Genomic DNA, 21,220 nt, shown 5'->3' with positions numbered 1-21,220 from the left:
GTGTATATACTTTAAGCACAAAAACATGCACAAGCTGTTGAAGATTTTGCTGAGGTGAGGTGAAGATTGAGTGATTCTACAAATGTTTCCCTTTCTTCCAATCTTTCCAATCCCTAGAGGTCTTTCTTGGGATCTGGGGGATGGAGAGTTGAACTTAACCCTACAGTCAAAGAGCCCAAACTTCCAAAGAATACATCAGACAAAAGGCTCTCTACACAAACCACCAACATGTAAGCTGGGGCAGGGGGTCCAGCATTCTACTGAACACACCAGTAGACAATCCATGTACCTGTGCCAAAAATAAGATGAGTCTTTAGGAATCAATCAGAGAAGACATTTTTATAAAGAAATTTTATTTTATATTTCCTGTATACAACAAACATAGGAAAAAGAGATCTTAATGAAAGTTTCATATCATTTTTCAAAAGTTTTGAACTATCTAGAGAAAAATTATTATAAAGCTATTTAAGTCAAAAATAATATTTGACCTTCAAAACAAATAGTTATCTCTTTCATTGCTTTTTATATTTAAAGACATTTTAAACACAATTAACATGAAGAGATTCTCAAATTGCTAGGGCATTTGTATTAAGAATTCAAATGCATCTAAGAAGTAAAAGGTTTAAACCTCAAAGAAATGTTCTCCATTACAATAGACCCAGCTGCTTGCTTCATAGTTGTTCTGCATGGCTGTGTGGTCACACTCTCTGAGCTAGCAGAATTCTGCATCTTCTAACAGTACAGTAGGAGCTGGAGTGCAGAGAGAGTCCTGAGCATTTCCTATGTTAAATGGCGTAACTCCCACAGATCACATACACCTTGCCATATTGACTCAGTTCATTGCACTCCATATCCTGCAAAAATAAATCTAGTGCTCGACAGCTGACATTATTGCTCACTGACATTTTGTAATATATTTCTTTAACATAAGACAGAAATATACTGAAATTTGATACCACTTAAACCCAAAAGCAATCTGGAATCAAACCACATGCATACACCCCACTTTTTTTTTTCCAATGGATGCTTCACTTTCTTAAGGCTGATGCTGAAAACCATGATAGAAGAGAAATTGGCTTTCCTCAAAACAAAGAGTGAAGATTAGCAAAGGAGTTTTTGTTTGTGAGGATGGTTTATTTTAAGGAAATGTTAAGTCCTAATAAAAATGAAAGAACCATGACAATTTAGAATCTCTGTGGAGAGAGAAGAAGCCCTTCATTAATCTTCTTTGTCTACCCCAAACCTGTGGTGTGGATCCAGTGGACCCCAGGGAAGGCCCCAAAATGTGGCAGGAGTGGCTGAGAAGTGCTGTGTGTGCCTCTGATAGATGGGCCATAGGCTGTGACAGTGCCCTTCCACATGGGATCCTTGTGTCCCTGGAAAATACGAGGACTCCCTTCATGAGGTTGGAAAGGCGTGATGGCCTGTTTGGTCTTAAACTCCATACCTTACTTCTCAAGGGAAGGGAAACCTGTAAATTCCAGAATGATCCCAGGGCCTGGGGTGAGACATCTCAGGGCCCAGGGAGCCTCTGAGCTTGCAGATAACAGCTGGACTCCTCAGGCATTGCAAAGGTGTAGCATCTAGGACAATGAATGGTCATCAGAACGTCAGGGCCTCTCTTGGGTGTTTGCACAGCAGTGGAAGGACATGGACTCGACCACTCTAACACTGGATTTTAATTGGTCATTTGGTCATTGCTCCTTTTAAAATTGCCAACTGTCCCTCTTTCTTATGTCTGTCTTGATGCTTACAAGGAAAGATGTCACTCTTCATAAGCTGTCAAAGGTTTACAAAAATAATCACTTTTTAAAAGCTAGATTTCAGGGGTTAGCATTCAAAGTTAAAAATGCAGTATCCATCAGTCATATACCACACCTTCACACATGGCCCCAGCCATACTGACTTATCTCACCATTGCTTTTACCTGTGAAAACCTCATGTACACAATGACATCCATCTCAGCAAACTGAATGCTACAAAGCAAACCAACAGAGCTTCTCAAAGTAAAACCAGCCATACTGCTACAAAGAAAATTTTCTGGCTCTTGGCCCAACTGTTTCCATACCAATCAGCTAAGTCAACCTCCCCTCTGCTTCTTTCCATTTCAAATGCCTGGGCTTTGGCCTTTGAGGCAATTAGAACCAGATCAGTTTAATCTTACAACATTGATTGTAATTGTATAGCAATATAGTAATTTTGCCCTGAGAGTGTCAATACATTTTACAAATATTATGAGTCTTAGTCTATATACAAAGAAAGGTAGGCACAGAGAGGTTAAATGGCTTGTCCTTTGTCACACAACTGATGAGTATCAAGTATGGAACTTGGGCTCCTGTCTATTTCTATTTTAATTCCCAGCCTCTCTGTAGAGGCCACCAGGAGCTCTGTGCCCACTGTCCCTTGCTATGGGTTCTGTGAGTTATTGTACACTGTCAGCTTTTCTACCCAGCACTGGAGTTTTTAGTACTCGAGGCTTCATCTTTGGTTTCCTCTGTGCTCTCTCATTTCTGCTGCCTTGATGAAGTGTGTTGTCCCCAATATTTTATTTTACACAGTGGAATTTACCCAAATGCCCTTCCAGCTGCAGCTGATATTAGGTGTGGAGAGAAGGACTTATAAAAGGCAATGGGCAGGTGTTCTTCTTTGTGAACTTTGGACAAAATGGGGCTCAACATTTTACAGTTGTCTTACATTCCAATGTTTTCAATGGAAAATAAAATAAAATAAAAGCCTCACCGTGAGGTAATGTTTACTTCTCTGCCACAACACTCAGTGCGCCCCCTCAGATCTGGCAACAATTTAACATAAGGAAAAACTTTAGACCTTCACACCCTTTTAGTGAGAAAAAACGACCTTAGCTCAAACTTTCCACAAAGCTGAGGAGTCTCATAAGGCATCACTCCATCCTTATCTTGGGTAGATCTGTGCAATGCCTCAAGGCCATGTGTGGAGCAGCTCTCCCTGCCCCACCCGAGTCCTTGTCTCTACCTTACATAGGAGAGATCGCTGTTCTCAGGACCAACGGACCCTCTGCCTCTGAATCAAGGGAAACAAACCTCAGACGAAGCCACGTGCTCAAAGAAAATAATGTGAAAGGCTGCCTACATGGCTTGTGAAGAGGTTTCACAAAGCTATCTCTGTTGGCTAAAGCTATAAATAGTTCCCAATCTAGTCAAAATACATAGATGGGCAAGGCTTCTATTCAAGCAAGAGAAGAAAAAATATCAACAACACAAAACCGCCCTTAGAGTTTTTGGAAAAAATATATCTATGAAGAGAAACCATTTGATTTTTTTAGTAAGCGGTGCATGAAGTACACGTTGTTTCCATCCCTCTCCAGAACGCTACAGCTCCGCTTTGTCCGCCTGTGCTGGGCTGCTGAGCCCACTGCCTCCCTCGGTGGTGCTGCTGCTACCTGCAGGCGCGAACGACAAGGAAGCCGAATTTATGCAGTATCTTTTGCCGGTTGGACGAGGTCCGTCATCGAATATGTGCCCGAGGTGAGCACCGCACTGAAAGAGAAGAGCAGAGTGTAAGGGGAAGCGTGTACACGGCAGGCTTTCAGAGGCGCTCACTCCAAACCTTTCAAATGGATGAGCGGCCCGTGGAGCCCTGATGAGAACCATCCTGGGTGATTTCTGATCCGCCTGTCAATAGCTGCAAAGATGGTTTTTGGCAGGCTTTGCACCACATGCTGAGAATAAAAAAAAAACACTGGAATTGTGCATATCAGAAATCATTTAGGAGCCACTGTATTTTTTGATCTGTGAAGTCTCTCAACCAGCTGAAAAATGACTGCAGTAATTTTATGAATTGGGTTGACCCTTGATCTCCCCTTGTAAGCAACGTGGCAGAATAAAATCCCTGCCCCCTGGCATGACTTCTGGCTTTGGATGGGTGGGTTTCAGATATGCAGAAGGCCACTATAAAAGAGACTTTAACTGGCCATGACGGAGGTGATGTTTGCTTTCATGGGCAGTAAAACTTAACATCAGGCAAGCATTGGATGTTCTTGGAACCCAGTAAAGCAATAGCAAGGCTCTGCAGATTTATGTCATGGTCACCAAGGCTGCAAGGGTAGCAAACGGAGCGGTCTCTCGCCCACAGAATCGTTGCTTCCTGGTTTCCGATAGGTTGAGTGCCCAGCTGGCTTCATTGTGCAAAACAGCTATAAAGTGTGAAAAAGCCGTTCAGCCAAAATCACAGTTACCAGCTATCCAGAAATCCAGGGAAGAAGAGGCAGGATGAGACATGGCTGATTAGGATGGTGTTTAAAAAGACATCCAAGCCAGAGAAAAATTTCTCCAAAAAGACTGCTCACTGAATGCAGCCTTTCATGAACTGCTTCGATGCTGGGCATAGCTCCTGGAGCTGATGGACTACAAACATGTATCCCCCACCCTTCCTCAGCAGGGACAGGCGTAAAGGGGATGGAGATATTGGTGAACTACATTCAAACAGGCTGTGGAAACACATCGCTCATGATGGAACACAGAAACTAAAGCCCAAGGTAACTGACTTGCATTCACTCATTTTACAGATATTTTGGAGGGCCTACTACATGCCAGACACTGTCCTGGACTCTAGAGATACATCCAACAATCCCTGGCTGCACAGAGCTTACATTCTAGTGGCAGAAACAGATCATACACAAGTGAGTAAGTGAGCTGTAAAACATGGTAGGCAGAAATCAATGCTAAGGAGAGGGAAAAAAAGGAACGTGTATATATATATATATATATATGCAGAAGGGTCAGGGTTTGGTGCTTTTTAGACAGGAAGGTTTAGACATTCTCCATGCATGACTTTGGAATAAAAACCTACAGAAAGGAAATAGGTATCTAACGGAGAGCATTTTAAGGAGTAGAAAGAATCAAGATTTAGGTAAATACATGACAGAAAAGGCATGGAGAGAGCTTCATAATCCTTTTCACTGTACTGTTAGAGCATACAGAACACTTATAAATTACAGGAGAAAAAAGTAGACAAGTTAAGGCACCAAATGGAGATGACAAAAGAGAAATGAGGAAGGGTGCTTGTTACAATGGCAAGAACTAGAATCTCAGTTTCCCCATTGAAAGTGCTAAGCTCAATTCTCGAGAGTTCCCTAGTGATTAATGAATAGCACAAATAGCAACTTTGACTAGATGGCACTTCCCTGTTAAAAGTCCACTCTTATTGTGCTGCCAACACACTGTGTCAGCTTATTAAAGAACTGAAAACAAACCCTGAACTGATTTGATCTATTGCCTGGAAAATATGAAACAGGCCTAAAAAAACAAATCTTGCATTATTTTTCCCACATTCTACATAGGTTTAGGTAATATCAAGGCTGACAGCTCAGATTGCTTTTCCTTTCTATAAACAATTGAGGCCAAATTTTCAAGCATCACAGCTAAGATGCACCAGTAAAAATACATACGCTTACCCAATGGACACAGGAAAACACTCATTTCTGCTTGCCAAACAGCCAGGGTGCTGGCCAGCAGGAACAAGAGCTTTTGGTAACCAGGATATGGGCATGATTGTTAACCTCACAGGCAGCTCCTGCACTTTGATGGCTTGGCAGCTAAGAAGTGAACCTTTCACATAAAAGCCTTAGGTAAGGGGGGGGGGGTGGGAGTGTGTGTGTGTGTGTGTGTGTGTGTGTGTATTTTATGAGAGAATACAGCTATCTGGCAAAATAATTATTACTTTTATTAAACATCTCTTGTGCATATCTAGAAAGCAGTTCTATTTAACCCCAAAACCAAAGTATAGTAAAGATACACTTGAAGCCATTTAGCGGTAAGTTACATGGATTTCTTATCCCAAGGCATATTCTAAAAATACAAATAACAGTAACTAAATCTTTTGAATTAAATTGATTTCCAATTTATAGGCTTTTTTTGGCTAAGCTGGAACAAGTCTTCTGTTTAACCAGAAGGAAAAACACCTAAGGATTATAAATGTGCCCCTAATCCAGGAAAAAGACAATGGGAGATGAGGAGGGTAAATTACAGTTAGGAAAAAGAAACAAAAATCACTTACAAACAAATTTATGGATTGGGAATGAATGAGGCAAATTCTCAGAAAAAGTGTGAGTTCCAAAAAAAAAAAAAAATGATAGTGATAGCTTCACTACACGTTTGCTACAGGGTGTACTGGAAGATTCTCACCAGGCTTAGATTACCCAGGGAGGAGCAACATTAAAAACATAGAAAGATGATTATGTATATTTTTTTGACAGGTAGTATATTTGTGCCGATCACAGAAATGCTCACCCCACTGCCTGTAAAGTTTGAGGCCATTTGTCTGAGACAAGATGAACCACCTAGTGCCATTTGTGCTTCTTCGCAGGTATACCTCGTCTCCCATAAAAAACTATTACCCAGTTTCTATCCAAAGTGCATAAGCCCTGAAGGTTCCTCCCTGAGGGGCACGCACATGGAGCCCATTCTTTCCAGCCTTCTAGCCCTGGCCACAGGCTGCAATGATGAATGGAAGTTGTCAGTGATGCATTGTTTCTTTAGCTGCCTGTGAGCTCTGCCTCCCTGGCTCCAGCCAACTGGCAATATGTTGGGATCTCTCAGCACACCTGGTTGTAACTGAAACAAACTGGTTACCCGATAAAGAAATCTGTGAAACCTGCTGTTAATGATTTATTTCAGGACAGAATCTTTGGTGTGCATTTTCAAAGTTGTTTTTAATGGCTAGGTATTTTATTGTATTTTACAGGTAAATATGAACTATACCTAATACTCTAGTCCTCAGGCTAAACAAGTGTGAGAGAATAGTTCCAAAGGAAGAAAAATATTAATTTCCACAGGAATCCTTTATTAACTAAGCCTCCCAGTTAGAAAAGTTGTCAACTAAAGAACAGGCTGAGAACCTAGGGAAATGACTCCTCTGAAAAAGTGAATGAGCTTCAAACTTAACATAATTCCTTAAAATCTGACTGTGATTCTCAATTGTGTACATGAGAAATGCAGTGTATTCAACACTGTTCCATATTTCTGCACTGAAGTATTTCCCACTGTCCTGGAGGGTTTTCTCCTAGCTAGCCCTAGGATTTTTGGGCTTTATTATTGTCATTTTCTCTTAAGTGTTTGATGTACAGCATGAAGCACTTTCAAAGCAAGGCTTTTACACTTGGGCACATGGGGCAGGATGAGAAAGAGAAAACACTTTTAAGAAGAAAAGCAATTTACTTTGCCAGTAGTACTCTGTTTTCTCCCACTGTTATTGAAGACACTTGTGTATAAGTAAGGGCTTTTTTCCTCTGTACTTCTGATATTAATCTTTTGCCAAGGAAATGACTGTGAAGTCACCAGTTTAGTATTAGGATTTTACTGAAAGATCAAGAAAAAGAGAGATGGGCTGTGAGTCTGAGAGCCCCCTGTAACACATGGGTATCTTTAATCATCAGTAATATATGAGTTGTCATCTGCAGAAGATTAATAAGGTTCAAGGATGTACCAAAAACTGCTAAACTTCGGAAAAATTCTTTGTATTGATGCATATTTACTTTTCTGTTGATTTGGTTAAGAACCTCAAGCAAAGTTAAGGAACTCTACCATAGAGTCCATCCATAGTAACAGCAGCCATAAATAGACTCCAACTTGGGGAAACTCAGGTATCTGATGGTTTCCCTGAAGATTATTACAGAAAGTTAAGTGATTTATTCATCTCCCATTTGCTCCAGATGTAAAATTTTATCTGAAGAAGGAAGAATGTTCCAAATGTTTTCAGGACAAACTTACTACACTGAACTACAACTTAAACCATACAAATATGAACTCTTTGCACTGAATTTAAACCCCTGAAAAAGCATTGCTCAACAGGCTGGGGTTGGAAGATTGAGAATCTGTCAAACAATTACTCAGAGCAGCCAGTAAACTGAAATAGCAGCCATGTATTTAACAGTAGCCAAAAATACAAATTAAATAAAACTAAGTAAAATTCTTCATTAACTGAAAATTGTTAGGAATTGGTTGCAGCTGAGGGAGGATGTGTGTTCCTACCAGAACTGGCAAACTTGAGAAACTCTTTGGAAGCTATAATCTGAATGCAATTCCTAAATTCATAGGTAGAACAGCAAAAGAAAACAACTACTATTGTGGGGAAAAAATGCATGCACAGAATAATCTATTTCTTCCATATGCAATAAGAATGGAGGCAACAGATACTCTATTCTCCTTGCTTGTTTTCTGTGTTGTCAACTCAAGGATCAGGCAGTGAACTAGGCTTCTTATATGACAATTTTTTAAGTAGGACCTGATTACAAAACTCAGAAAAGTGATGACAGGACTGAACCAGTCTTCACTCTTCTCAATAAAACTTTACTAGAAACATTACTACCTGAGAAGTCACTGGGCACATGAAAAAGCTATAACGCACCGTGAAAAGGTGAGCGGCCACTGGCTCCCAGCATGTCTACAAGTCCTACCCAAATAGGAATCCCAGTTCAATGTATGAATAGTGTGATCTGCACCACAATTAAAAAACAAAAAGAAACCTATTACCCAAACAAGAATTAGGGATCCACAGACCAGTGAAATGTCACTATATTCCCAGGCAAACAGATTGGGTCCTCTGTTTTGTTCACAGAAGCTCAGCACATTCGCAGAAGCTGGTAAGAAGAGGATCATCTTCATACTTAGATATTCCATCATTACCAAAAGGAAAGAAGCAGTTCATATAGTATATTCAACCAAGAGTGTATATGAGATACTAAAAGCTTCTAAGAGTGTCTTCATAACACAAACCACATTGATGCAATATAGTCCAGAGAAAAGAGAAGACATGAACTTAAAATATAAGAATTTTAAAAGGCAGTAAAGCAAATGATAGAAGTTTCACACACATCTCACTATCAAAACAATAACACTAAAAAAAAAAGAAAAAAGAAAGAAAAGAAAAAGAAAACCAAATGGGAGAAATTGTTAGGAATGACTACATAAACTGAAAAAATATTAAGTAAAAGAAGATAAGCTGATAATGAAGAACAGTGCTAAGAATGAGAAACTATGAAATAAAACACAAGTGTTTTCTCTGGTATGGGAACCATTAAATTGGCTATTTTTTGAAGTCAAGGTAAAAAAGATGCATGAGAAAAAGGAAAAGAAAAAAAGCAATTAAAATATTTTTAAATAGAAAATAAATGTATGTGAAACACAAAAATTCAAGACAATGAGAGTGAAAGAGTTCCCTGCACATTAGAATTTGGTGCACTGTTATTGTGAGTGGCAGATATCCCTTGCTCTGACCACAGGAGGAAGAGTCCAGTAAACCTTATCAGTCTTTACTGCTAGAACCTGGCTGTCTCCAACACAGAACTCACTTCATAAAGCACATATTTTCACACACACCCTAATGGAACAAAACTCCTTTTCCTTCTTCTGTTAAAATTTAAAACTTATCTTTGAGAAAGGGTCTGATAGTTTCTGAATATGAGTTGTGAAGGTGGCAGAAAAGAAGTCCAAAATTCAAATGAGATCAGAGTGAGTTCTTCACACAACTTCTAGAGAAAGACTCTGAGGACAAGAGTAATTCACCCTAGAACAGCAAGAGTTAGTCATCCTGGCCTTTAACCAAAGATCCAAGAGCTATGCCTGGTTTAACTCAACATCATATTATGACTGCTGCCTAGTGGTGACATCATTTGTAGGGTTCATTTCTCTTTGGTAACTGTAGGGTACCTTCAAACTGCTCTGTTCTTGACTACCAGTGATGTGATCTCTGCAGCTGGCCCAGAGCAAGGAGTACATTTATTCCAATTGTGAATTATAACAATTAGTCACAAGGAAATCAAAGAGGAGGACCTTAAAGAAAATTAATATTTCACTCTTTTGCACTTTCTTAATTTAGTTGTCATAAGACTCAATGTCTGAAAATCAGTTCTGAGGGTCAGCATTGTGACACAGAGGATTAAGCTGCTTCCTTTGACATCAGCATCCCATGTGAGACACAGTTCCAGTCCCATATGCTCCACTTCCCATCCAGCTCCCTAATAATGCACCTAGGAAAGCAGTGGAGGATGGCCCCAAATATTTGGGCCCCTGCCACTCACATGTCATACCCGGATGTTCCAGGCTCCTGGCTTCAGCCTGGCCCAGCTTCAGCCATTGTGGCCATTTGGGGAGTAGACCAACAGTTGGAAGATCTTCTCCCCTGCCCTCAACACCCAGCATGAATGAAATGAAAATGAAATGAAATGCAAAGCAAAGTAGCAAATGAAAAGCAAAGTAGCAGTTACATAACAGCCTTTTCTATTAGCCTTAAAGGAGGTATATTAAGTATCTTGTACCTAAATGACAATTAACTGTGTACCACCCCATCTATCATTACCACTTGCCAATTTTTTTTTTTTTGTTTTAGAGTAGATAATCTCAATTTCTTTCTGTGATAGTTATAAAATCACCAATTAAATTCAATTGAATTCAGAACTGGATTGAATTAAACTAGTCACTAGGAGATCATGGGATTTAAAAAAAGTTTTATATGATCCTTTCCAGTCTATCCGTCTATCTTCTTAGGTCTGCCGTCTTATTGTGTCCCATAAATAGCTTTGGAGCCAGAAAGCCTAAATGCAAGTTTCAGCTCTGTCACTTAAAACTTACCCTTCTATGTACTTTAGTTTCCTCAGCTGTAAAATAAGGGAGAATAACAGTACCCACCTCATAGAGTCATTGTGAGCACTCACTAGGGAGTTTTTAAAACTGCCACTGCTCAGACTACCCCCAGTCCAATTAAATGATAATCTCTGGGGTGAGAGCTAGGACCAGGAAGTCTCACTATCATGTGCAGACTCCTATCTGAGAACTAGAGTGAGCTGAAAATGTGATTTAGATAAAATACAAAGCCTGCTTTTCAAGGGAGTGAGTTGTCCTAATACATGAAAGATAATTAACTTGCCAGCCTTTTCTGTTTCTCCAAAGAAATGAAGACAGAAATTCATCAGATGATTAGTTCAAACCAATATTCCTCCCTACTTGGTAGTAAATATTCCACCTACTCCCTGAATATCTTGTCCCTGATGAAGGGGGTTAAGGAAACATGGGTAAAGGGCAAGTAGAGGAATCCTGAGGAAGGCTGTGTGTGGCAACCACTTCACTATCAGAGCTGCCTGGCTGTGCCCCTTGACTTCTGAGGGGTGCAATGGAAATCTCCTCAACAAAATACCCTGTTGTATCAGTGCATTTCAATGCCACCACCCTCAAACTTTACATGTCTCTTATTTAAAGCAGGTTCGAAGAACAGGATGAGCTGCTATAGAACATGAAACTGCGTCAAAGGCTTCTAACTGTGTCTGGTTTTAAGCACAAAATACTAACAAGTTCATCTCTTGAAGGATTAACTATTTTTGTGCCCTCCTCGCTGAGAGCCTGCATTAATTTGGTTACCATCCAATGGACAGAACTAACCAGAACATCCTTAGAAATGAAGATAAGTCTACATACTTGAAGAAGCTGAGAAGGAGTGCCCTTATCTCACAGGTGTACTCTTCCCTCAAATAGCCAGAGCTGAACTTCTGCTTGCTACAGCTTCTCTCTCAGCCTTGTTCCTCACACGAGTCCAGAAAAGTCACTTCAGAGTCCCCACTGCCTGTGACTGGATCACTGCCACTAGAAACATTGTGACTGAACAGGGGGTGAACAGAACTACAGGGAGGGGAGATTATCAAAACATCAGCTTATGTACGGGCACCTAATGAAATCTTCATACACCCCAAGAATAGCCTACTCCCCCCCATATTGAGTCCGCTGAAGATGACTTTTTTTCCTACCAGTGGTTCTGTTTAATAGTGTCAAAGCCACGATTCACATTTCATTAGACTTACTAATCACCTAAGGCTGAGATATTATTTGAATTTTTCTAAGACTTCACTTTGTGTGTTTATCCCACTTGGCCCAGTTACCATATTTTCGTACAATTAGGCGTCCAGAAAGTGTTTGCAATGCAGAGAGACTGGCACACATGGTTTTCAGGTGGGGTTAACTCACCTGAGAGCAGCTGGTTTCCACCCTGTGCATCCCATAGGAGAAGTCGTCTGTGAACGTGATGACCTCAGAACTGATCACATCATGGAACGAAGGCCAACCTGGATGAAAGCAGGAACAACAACCAGAAGAGAGAGGAGAGATGGTCTTCGGTTAGAATAAGACTTTTTAAAAAATGCTAATCAAATGGTGGAAACCCTTCTCTGTGACTCACGCTTAACTTTTTAAACCTGAAAAAAAAAAAAAGTGGGGGGGCATCAAAAGTTGAAGGATAGCACAGTTTACAGGAGCACAGTTATCTGTTAGGAGTAACACTTTCCTCACATTCAGATTATAGCTGCACTGGGGGTTTGTGGCTCATAAAACATTCTCAGATTCTCCAGTGGTTTTCTAGAGCATTCCCCAAAGTAGAAAGCTCTCTCACCTCCTTTCTCTCATTACATAGTCAGTGGGCCTGGCCTTGAAGCACTATGAATCTTCCATTATGATGTTTTCAAGTTACAATCAATTTTTTCTGTCAAATTTCAAAACTATTCCATGCTTCTTTAGAAGGAAAGCTCTTTTATTACTTAGTTTGGGTGATTAGAATATTAAAAAGATTAATATCCTGTTGTTTCCAGCTTAATCTAATTTCTTGGGATAAAGCATCTAAAAAAATCTAGCTTCTATTTTACAGGCAAGAATCTTGCTCCCTTCCTGGGAGACCCACAGAGCACATTACTCTGGCCTCTCTAGGTAGCACCTTCTCTCAAAGAGCATCTTGTTCCAATTTTCATTTATTCTAATGATTTTTTAAAAATATATGCACATTTTAAAAAACTCAATGGTAAATAGGCCATAAGATGGCACAAACATTTTGAGTGTACAGTCACGCTTTGTGTTCAGTACTTATGAGAATGTTTTTGAGTTCCCCAAAAATATATCTGGAGTTACTGAACTGAAGCTTGAATCCCCCAAATGATGAAAGAGGTGCTAGATTGCTGAATTGCTGGTGCAACTCTTTTTTTTTTTCTTCCAGAAGCCAAAGTTACTCCTAAAGAAAAGAGGAAGCCTTTTAGAAAGACAGTGCTTTGTGTGAATACACCCATTGAAAGAAAACAGAATGAAAGCTTCAACAATATGATTTCCAGTTTCAAACAAAACAAATTAGCTCAAGCCACGTTTTTATAAACTCCCCCAAGTTCTCCCATCCCTCACTACACAACAGCATAAATTTCATAGTCAGTGCCAGATTTAACAACAGGAGTTAAAACAGTTTCCAATTCCTTGATTGCAGCTCAAGATCGCTACAAATCACCAGGAAAGCTGTAACCTTTGGACTATACCATTTCACAAAAATTAATTATGTTGAGACTAATAGCATCTTAAGAAAACCCATTTCTTCCTATTTTCTAAATTCTGAAGAGAACTTAAATATACTCTAGACTGTATTATTTATAATGATGACTTGATATATTTAGGTTGTTTGTTCAGAGACAGAGTACCATAGTGAAGACAGTGAAGACAGGTTTAATGCTGATATTTAAGGACATTGAAAAATAAAGTCATTAATCTATGAGAAAAAAATAAAACATTCTGTATTTTATTTTTAAATCTTCCGTTGCATAATTTGATTGTTTAAGACAACTAATGTTATGGGGCGACATATTTGGCTCAGCAGTAAAGAGGTGACATATACACATTTTCCTATTTCTAGAATTCAAAATATGTAGAGAGAAATATATACATGTGTGTATCTATTCATGTTTTCTTCTGTGCTACCTCTGTACTATTTATATATATGTATATATTTGTCTTGTCTATTTATTACACTCGATTTGTGACATTTATTTTCATGCTTCCCTTATGACTAGAAGTTGACTATCTTGAAAGTAAGGAACTCACTAGCCCATGTATTCTCACTGCCTATCATGGTCTTCAGCACAAAGATACAGCTCAAATGTTAATTAAGTTGACTTCCAGTTAGCCTTAAATAAGTAATGAGAATGAATAATTATATTACAGAGTCCCACAGGAAATAAGACTCCTGTTTTACAGACTAACAAATATCTATGCTCATTTCTCACTGCTGTATTCAACTTGGCCCAATCACTGTAACTAAGTCTCTCAATGGAGATGGAGAAACAGCCTTACCACGTATTTACCATGGTAGAAATATGAAGATCAGCTAAATCACTCATTTCACAGTTATTTGTGAGGGAGGGGCAGGGGTAAAGGGTGTGGGAATAGGCCAAAGGATAAGTTACTTGCTAAGGTTACACAGGCAGTATGAAGCAGAACCAAAACTAGAACCTGGATGTTGACTTTGGTCTAGGGCTCTTTTCTTATGTTCCACTTTCTTCCTCAATAAAAGACTCAGAAGTCTTTTGAACACTCTGGCAGGAAGGAAGTTGCAGGTTTCAAGAAATATCTTTATTGTCCTGCCTGGATTAGCTGATTGTTGTACTGTTGCACTTAAGGATCTCTGGGTGAAAGCAAATAAGCCAAATAATGAGTATATCCTAAATAATATGGATTCTCTCACTTTCTAATGGCCAAGCTGTTCAAAGGGAAAGTATAGGAATTATGATATAAATGATATAATTTAGTTTGAGATATAATTGATTACTTATTTACCCAAAACAACAATTAATTATTTATCCAAAAACAACTACAAAGATGTAGAAACTCACCCTGATGCAGTAACATTCAGAAAACTATATCTGGAGTTTAATTCTAATTCTTTCCAATTAATTGTGAATCACCACCTACTAAAGATTTGGGGCAAGGGAATTACTTTCAAATAAACTGCTAACCCATATAACTGTACATTTTGTCTACCTGAAATAAAATTTACAGAATTTTCAGAAAAAAAATGTATTAAAAAATAGAACTGGGCCAGCTAGGGTGAAATGAAGTGGAGGTTCTTAAAAGATTTCAATGTTTCTGGGAAATTGTTGACATTGAATAGTTTCTTTGTTGTTTATGGTGGCATTGCTGAAACAATGGAAGAAGCACTAAAAAAAAAAGTCAGTAAAGATATATTTCAGGACTCCCCAGTCTTTTTGCATTATAGGAGAAATGCAGTTTTCAAAACAGAGTATCAGCATGTCACCCAAATCTTAATTAGTGGAGACTGATGACAGAAACCATGTTGAAAATTAGAACCCCATGTGATGGAACACATCTCAAAAGAGAACCATGGCTAACTTTACCAACAAGATTAACAAAGGAAAACGCTGAGTTGCTTTGCTAGGTCTCAGAAAAAGTGAAGCTCTACCAAAAGAGAATCTATCAGAAAGGTAAGTTTTAGTGACAATCCAACTAAGAAGGATCCTCACCCAAGAGTAAACTGTGTTATGGCAAAGGCGGCACAGTGATGACAGCACTTTGAAAGCGGAATTCCCTCATCATGTGAAAGTATTTAAAGGAGGAACTCTTCAATGCTGTAAAAATCCTCAAAGGAAACCCTGCCCCCACTCCTAATAATAAGGAAAGTGCTTCAAAGGGTGATAGAGAAAGACTGAAGCAATCTGCGTCTTGTTGAGAAAATTATCTTGAGCAAAAGGGTGGGGGAAGGGGAGTGTGTTTATGTCAGTTTTGACATTAAAGAAAGATCATCCATCCTCCTTTCTCTAGGATTTTCCTTTTGGTCTTCTCATCTAACAAAATATTATTTGTTTTGGATGCATTCCATGCACTTTTTAAAAGAAAAGTCATGTGAAAACCTGTATAAACAGAGTTGGCTCACCCCACCCCCAACACATCCCTTTGTTTCTATTTGATGAGGTTGGATTTGGGGCCTCTTATCATTTCATGTCAAAGAACATAAACTGTGCTTTTTAGATATTAGCCTATTATTATCACAAATATTGTATTTTCAATAAATAGTTTCTCTCCTCAAAGAATTCCCATCTCCAGATAGCAAATAAATACAAGCAGTATCAAAGCAGACAAGATGGAATATGGTAGTTCTGCTTTAGATTTTTGTAACCAGGGAACACATTAATCTGCAGCTATAATTTAATATTTCTTGCAAATGATGAAATGAATTCAGATGCTATTTCCATCTCTAACAGAAGAACAAATGATGCAGATTATTAGTGGCACTTCCTTGTTGCCTACTACATCTATGCTAGGGCAGAGTTTTTTAGATTGTGGTAAAAATAATAATCTCCTCCAAATGTACCTTAATAAAGCTGCTCTGAGTCTACTCAAATCCATAATTGAACAGTGACAAAACTTCCCCCAAGTAGTGTTTTATTGACACCTGAGAAAAACTTTCTCAGCTTTCTAGCTCAACATCCTCCTCCTTCCTCTCAAAAATCTTTGAAACAAGTTGTTAAAGTTAGCAACAGACTATAAACAAGTTGAAGTCAATTCTATCTGCACCATGTCTAGAAAATGGGCCCTCATTCCCCTATTCTTAATTTAACAAGCATCCCTATACACCTTTAACTTCCTGTACATCTTCCCCACATACTGAAACACAACTTGGAAATTTCAGCAAGTTACTTACGTGACCCATCAAAACAAAGAAGAAACTACCTATGAATAAGAGCATATGAACTGAAAGGTAACTGCAAAAAGTTTCATCTTCAAATATAAAATAAGCTTAAGCACAATGTATCCCAAACTTGAGTTATAGTTTAATTATGATAATATAAATTTGAGCATAGTTTTGGTAAGACAAGCTGGAGATGCAGGTCCAGGTCAATATTTTTTGTATGTGTGTATCAGTTCCCATGGCTCTATAACTCTAGGGCCATATTTTGAAATTTTTAGCTTTTAGGTTCTCCATAATTGAAATATGATTAAAATTTACTTTTTTAGCTATTTGAAGTAATAAAACTCTATGAAGGCCTCTCTGCTAACAAAAATTGAAGTTTAGAGCCCTGATTCTTGCTAAATAATCTCACTGAATTGACACTCAAGTATAACTTTTATCTTATTTAAAAACAGATTTCTCGGCCTGGCGTTGTGGCATAGCAGGAAAAAGCCACCACCTGCAGTGCTGGGATCCCATATGGGCGCCAGTTTCAGTCTTGGCTGCTCCACTTCCAATCCAGCTCTCTGCTATGGCCTGAGAAAATAGCGGAAGATGGCCCAAGTCCTTGGGCCCCTGCACCCACATGGCAGACCCGGAATAAGCTCCTGGCTCCTGGCTCCTGGCTTCAGTTTGGCACAGCTCCGGCCATTGCGGCCAATTGGGGAGTGAACCAGCGGATGGAAGACCTCTCTCTCTCTGCCTTTTCTTCTCTCTCTGTGTAACTCTGACTTTCAAATAAATAAATAAATCTTCTAAAAAAAAAAAACACCAGATTTCTATTCTTCCTAAAGACCCATTTGGTTGCAATATAGTAATCCAAAAAGTTATATAATGATAAGCAAAATACATGCATACAGTAAAAATATCAAATGCTGCAAGATGCTCATAATGAAATACTATCTTTCAATTCCCCTCCTCGTAAGGTAACCACAGTTAATAGGGTTTCTGTTTAATTCTTTTTTTTTTTTTTTTTTTTGACAGGTAGAGTTACAGACAGTGAGAGAGAGAGAGAGAGAGAGAGAGAAAGGTCTTCCTTCCGTTAGTTTACTCCCCAAATGGCCGCCATGGCCGGCGCTGTGCCAATCCAAAGCCAGGAGCCAGGTGCTTCTTCCTGGTCTCCCATGCGGGTGCAGGGCCCAAGCACTTGGGCCATCCTCCACTGCCTTTTTGGGCCACAGCAGAGAGCTGGACTGGAAGAGGAGCAACCAGGACTAGAACTGGGCACCCATATGGGATGTCGGTGCTGCAGGCAGAGGATTAACTAAGTGAGCCACGGCACCAGCCCGGGTTTCTGTTTAATTCTACAAAATGTGCTTATACTGCTATCTCTTGATTCCTTCATTTTAAATCTCCACATTCCACATGTCACAAACTAAATATAAATTACATTTATATTTCAAATGAAGTAAAATTATAGTTCTTTAGTCACACTAGCCACATGTAAGTTTTTAATAGTCTACCATAATAGGTACCACAAGATATGGGGTATTATCACCATTGGAGAATGCTGTTTTAGACATTATGAATTTCTTTTTTTTTAAAGATTTATTTATTTATTTGAAAGAGTTATACACACAGAGGGAGAGGCAAAGAGAGAGGGAGAGACACACACACACAGAGATCTTCCATCCATTGGTTCATTACCCAGATGGCTGCAATCACTAGGGCTGGGCCAGGCTGAAGCCAAGAGCCAGGAGCTTCCCACATGATTGGCAGATGCCCAAACACTTGGGCCATCTTGTGCTGCTTTTAGCAGGGAGCTGGATCAGAAGTGAAGCAACCAGGACAGGGACTGGCACCCATCTAGGATGCCAGCATCAGAGATGGCAGCTTTACCTGCTAGGCCAAATGCCAGCCCCATGAAATTATTTCTTCATAGGAAAGGTGATGACTAAGTATTCATATGAACACTAATCTCATTTCCCCTCCCTTTTCCAATTTTTGATAATATATTAATTTTTATCCTTTTAAAATTTCATTTGATAATATCTGCCTCTTTAATTACAATGTAATTTAATAAAAATGGAGAGTTTATCTACCACTGTGTTGTGCAACACCTGAATTATTGCTTGTTACATAACAGATAGTCAAAGAGCTATCTGAGGAATGAACAAATGAACACATGGACATTCTGTAAATTGAGATATCACTGGACTCTATAAAACAGCCTTGAGATATCAATGGACTCCATAAAACATTCTTCTCCCACCTACCCTTTCCCTTTCCCCCTACATTCCAAGGGCCAATCATGATGAAATATTCATTCTTTATCTACAAATTCTAAGAGCTAAGAACTAATAAATGGCATTTATATTACTATGATATTTACATCTTGCTTACTGCAGAGCTAAACAGTGCTAGGATTCTGTTTCTATCTCCAGTCACTGGACATAATACCAGGCTGCTTAAAGGCAAACAGCTTTTTCTTTCTTACACTGTATTATTTGTTAAAAGGTATACCACATTTCCTTCTGTTTTTGGTTTGGATCATTATCTTACCACATTTTATATGGAACTTTTTGCAACTCAAAATTTCAATGTTTGGTTTTTAATTACAAATATTTCTAATATGAGGACACTTTAAAAAGTTCATGAGGGACAGGCATTTAGCCTAGCAGTTAAGATGCCCCCTAAGAAGCCTATGTACCCTACTGAAGTGGCTGGGTGTGAGTTCCAGATCTGACTCCTGATTCTAGCCTCCTGATAATGTGTACACTAGGAGGCAACAGGTATGGCTCAAGTAGTTGTGTCCCTGCCAACCACATGGAAGATCTGGATTGAGTTCTCTGTTCCTGGCTTCAGTCAGACCTAGTCCTGGCCACTATGGGTATTTGGGGAGTGAACCAGCAGGCAGAAACTCTATTCTTCTGCCTTTCAAATAAAAAAAGAATCTTTTTAAAAAGTTCATAGATGGAGCTGACACTACTATGGCATAGTAGGCTGACCCATTACCTGCAACGCTGACACCCCATGTGAGTGTTGGTTCATGTCCCGGTTGCTCTTTTTCTTCTAACCCAGCTCTTTGCTGTAGCGTGGGAGGGCAGTGGAAGATGGCCCATGTGTTTGGGCTCCTGTGCCAGTGTAGGAGACCCAGAGGTCCTGGTCCCTGCCTTCGGACTGGCTGAGCTCCGGCCATTGCGGCCATTTGGGAAGTGAACCAGTGGATGGAAGACCTTTTTCTCTGTCTTTCCCTCTGTCTATAACTCTGTCTCTCTAATAAATAATAAAAAAATTTAAAAATACACAGAAATATAGAAGTAAAAGATAACTCTATTTTGATGTAAAAAATTTTGAAATCCATGCATAGATTTGTCAAATATGCATTTTTTATGAACTTTTGAAGACCCTCCCCACCCATATGCATGGATGTAAGTTTATTTTCACATCAAAATAAACTTATCATTTAATTCTACTTTCCACAAATTCCCTGAAGTATCCTCATACAACTGAAAGTATACAAAATAGGCATCCATGATTTAACAGATATTAACTACTCAAATTTACCAGATAACACTATTTTCCATATTTGCTTCAGGTTTTTCTTCTTTTATCTTTTTCTAGTAAAGCAAAATATTATAATTACAGCCAGATCTACCTCCAACCTTCCCTACTCCTATACTTCCTGATGCTGCAAGTATATTCGTTTATGTTCTATTCCATACTTGTTTTCTTTCACTTCCTACATATGTCTATATCCCTAAATAATATTTTGTTTTAGATAGTTAAAAACTTATGGGGCCGGCATCATAGCTCAGTAGGTTACTCCTCCACCTGCGGCACCGTCATCCCATATGAGCACCTGTTCTAGTCCCAGCTGCTCCTCTTCCAATCCAGCTCTCTGCTATGGTCCGGGAAAGCAATGGAGGATGGCCCAGGTCCTTGGGCCCCTGCACCCACATGGGAGACCAGGAGAAGGCCCCTGGCTCCTGGCTTCGGATTAGCACAGCTCCAGCTGTTGCAGCCAATTGGGGAGTGAACCAACGGACAGAAGACCTCTCTCTTGTCTATCCTTCTCACTGTCTGCAACTCTACCTCTTAAATAAATAAATAAAATCTTTTAAAAAAATTTATATAAATGGCATTTTGTGGCAGGTAACATTTTTTCACACTATGCTTAGCCTCTGGTTGTTCTTTCCTCTGATTTTTTTTTTACATTATTATCTTATTTTATCAATGAAATAGCTTTCCAAATATCTCTGAGACTATGAATTAGAAGGTGGTTTTATTTTACCTTTTAAGTCATTTTCTAAAACACCTCTATTTTCTCTGCATCAATTATTCTTATCTTGGTTTTTTGTTTTAGGCTCTTGGTTTGCTCTGTATGTCTGTGGTGATCCCTGATTGACAGTTCCCATTTCAGGTATGGGTCATCTCCTACAGTCTGACATAGATTCCCTCTGTCCTCAGATCTAGCATAGGTTTATTTCCTTAGCAGTCTTCAATTCTGTATAGGAAAGCTGCCTGGGAGCTCTGGGAACTCTGTTATTATTTGCTCAGAGACAAGGGTTTCTCCTGGGGTTTATGCAATACCTGAATGAGAAATGGTTTATTCTGGAAAACCAACACCCAGCAGCTGCCTCCATTCCCCCAGCAAGACTGTTATACATCTTAAGAGAGCAGTCTTCCAGTTCACTGCCTTCACAGTAAATATGAAGGTGAGGGATATGTAAAACTGATTGAGTCATCCTTTAGATTTTTCAATTAAACA

At 39.2% G+C, this 21,220-nt stretch overlaps 1 protein-coding gene across 6 annotated transcripts in view; it reads right to left on the bottom strand.

Annotated features, from left to right (window-relative positions):
• Window positions 1-336: 336 nt before the first annotated feature.
• The window catches only part of MSRB3 (methionine sulfoxide reductase B3), a 216,905-nt gene continuing 196,021 nt past the window's right edge, over window positions 337-21,220 (bottom strand). For all 6 annotated transcript variants that reach the window (XR_007919714.3, XR_016216840.1, XR_016216841.1 and 3 more), the window contains 2 exons: window positions 11,988-12,085; window positions 337-3,515 (listed from right to left, as the gene is read on the bottom strand). Coding sequence is in view for 3 of the 6 variants with exons in the window: in XM_008256743.5 (XP_008254965.3) it covers window positions 3,348-3,515; window positions 11,988-12,085 (266 nt within the window). In the remaining 3 variants the exon portion in view is untranslated. The remainder of the gene's footprint in view (window positions 3,516-11,987; window positions 12,086-21,220) is intronic.

Source organism: Oryctolagus cuniculus, chromosome 11 (assembly GCF_051225735.1).
Source record: "Oryctolagus cuniculus isolate XC-2025 breed Fujian yellow rabbit chromosome 11, ASM5122573v1, whole genome shotgun sequence".
NCBI lineage: Eukaryota > Metazoa > Chordata > Mammalia > Lagomorpha > Leporidae > Oryctolagus > Oryctolagus cuniculus.
The sequence above is the reverse complement of the archived record's forward strand: the minus strand, read 5'-3'. Positions and strand labels throughout refer to the sequence as shown.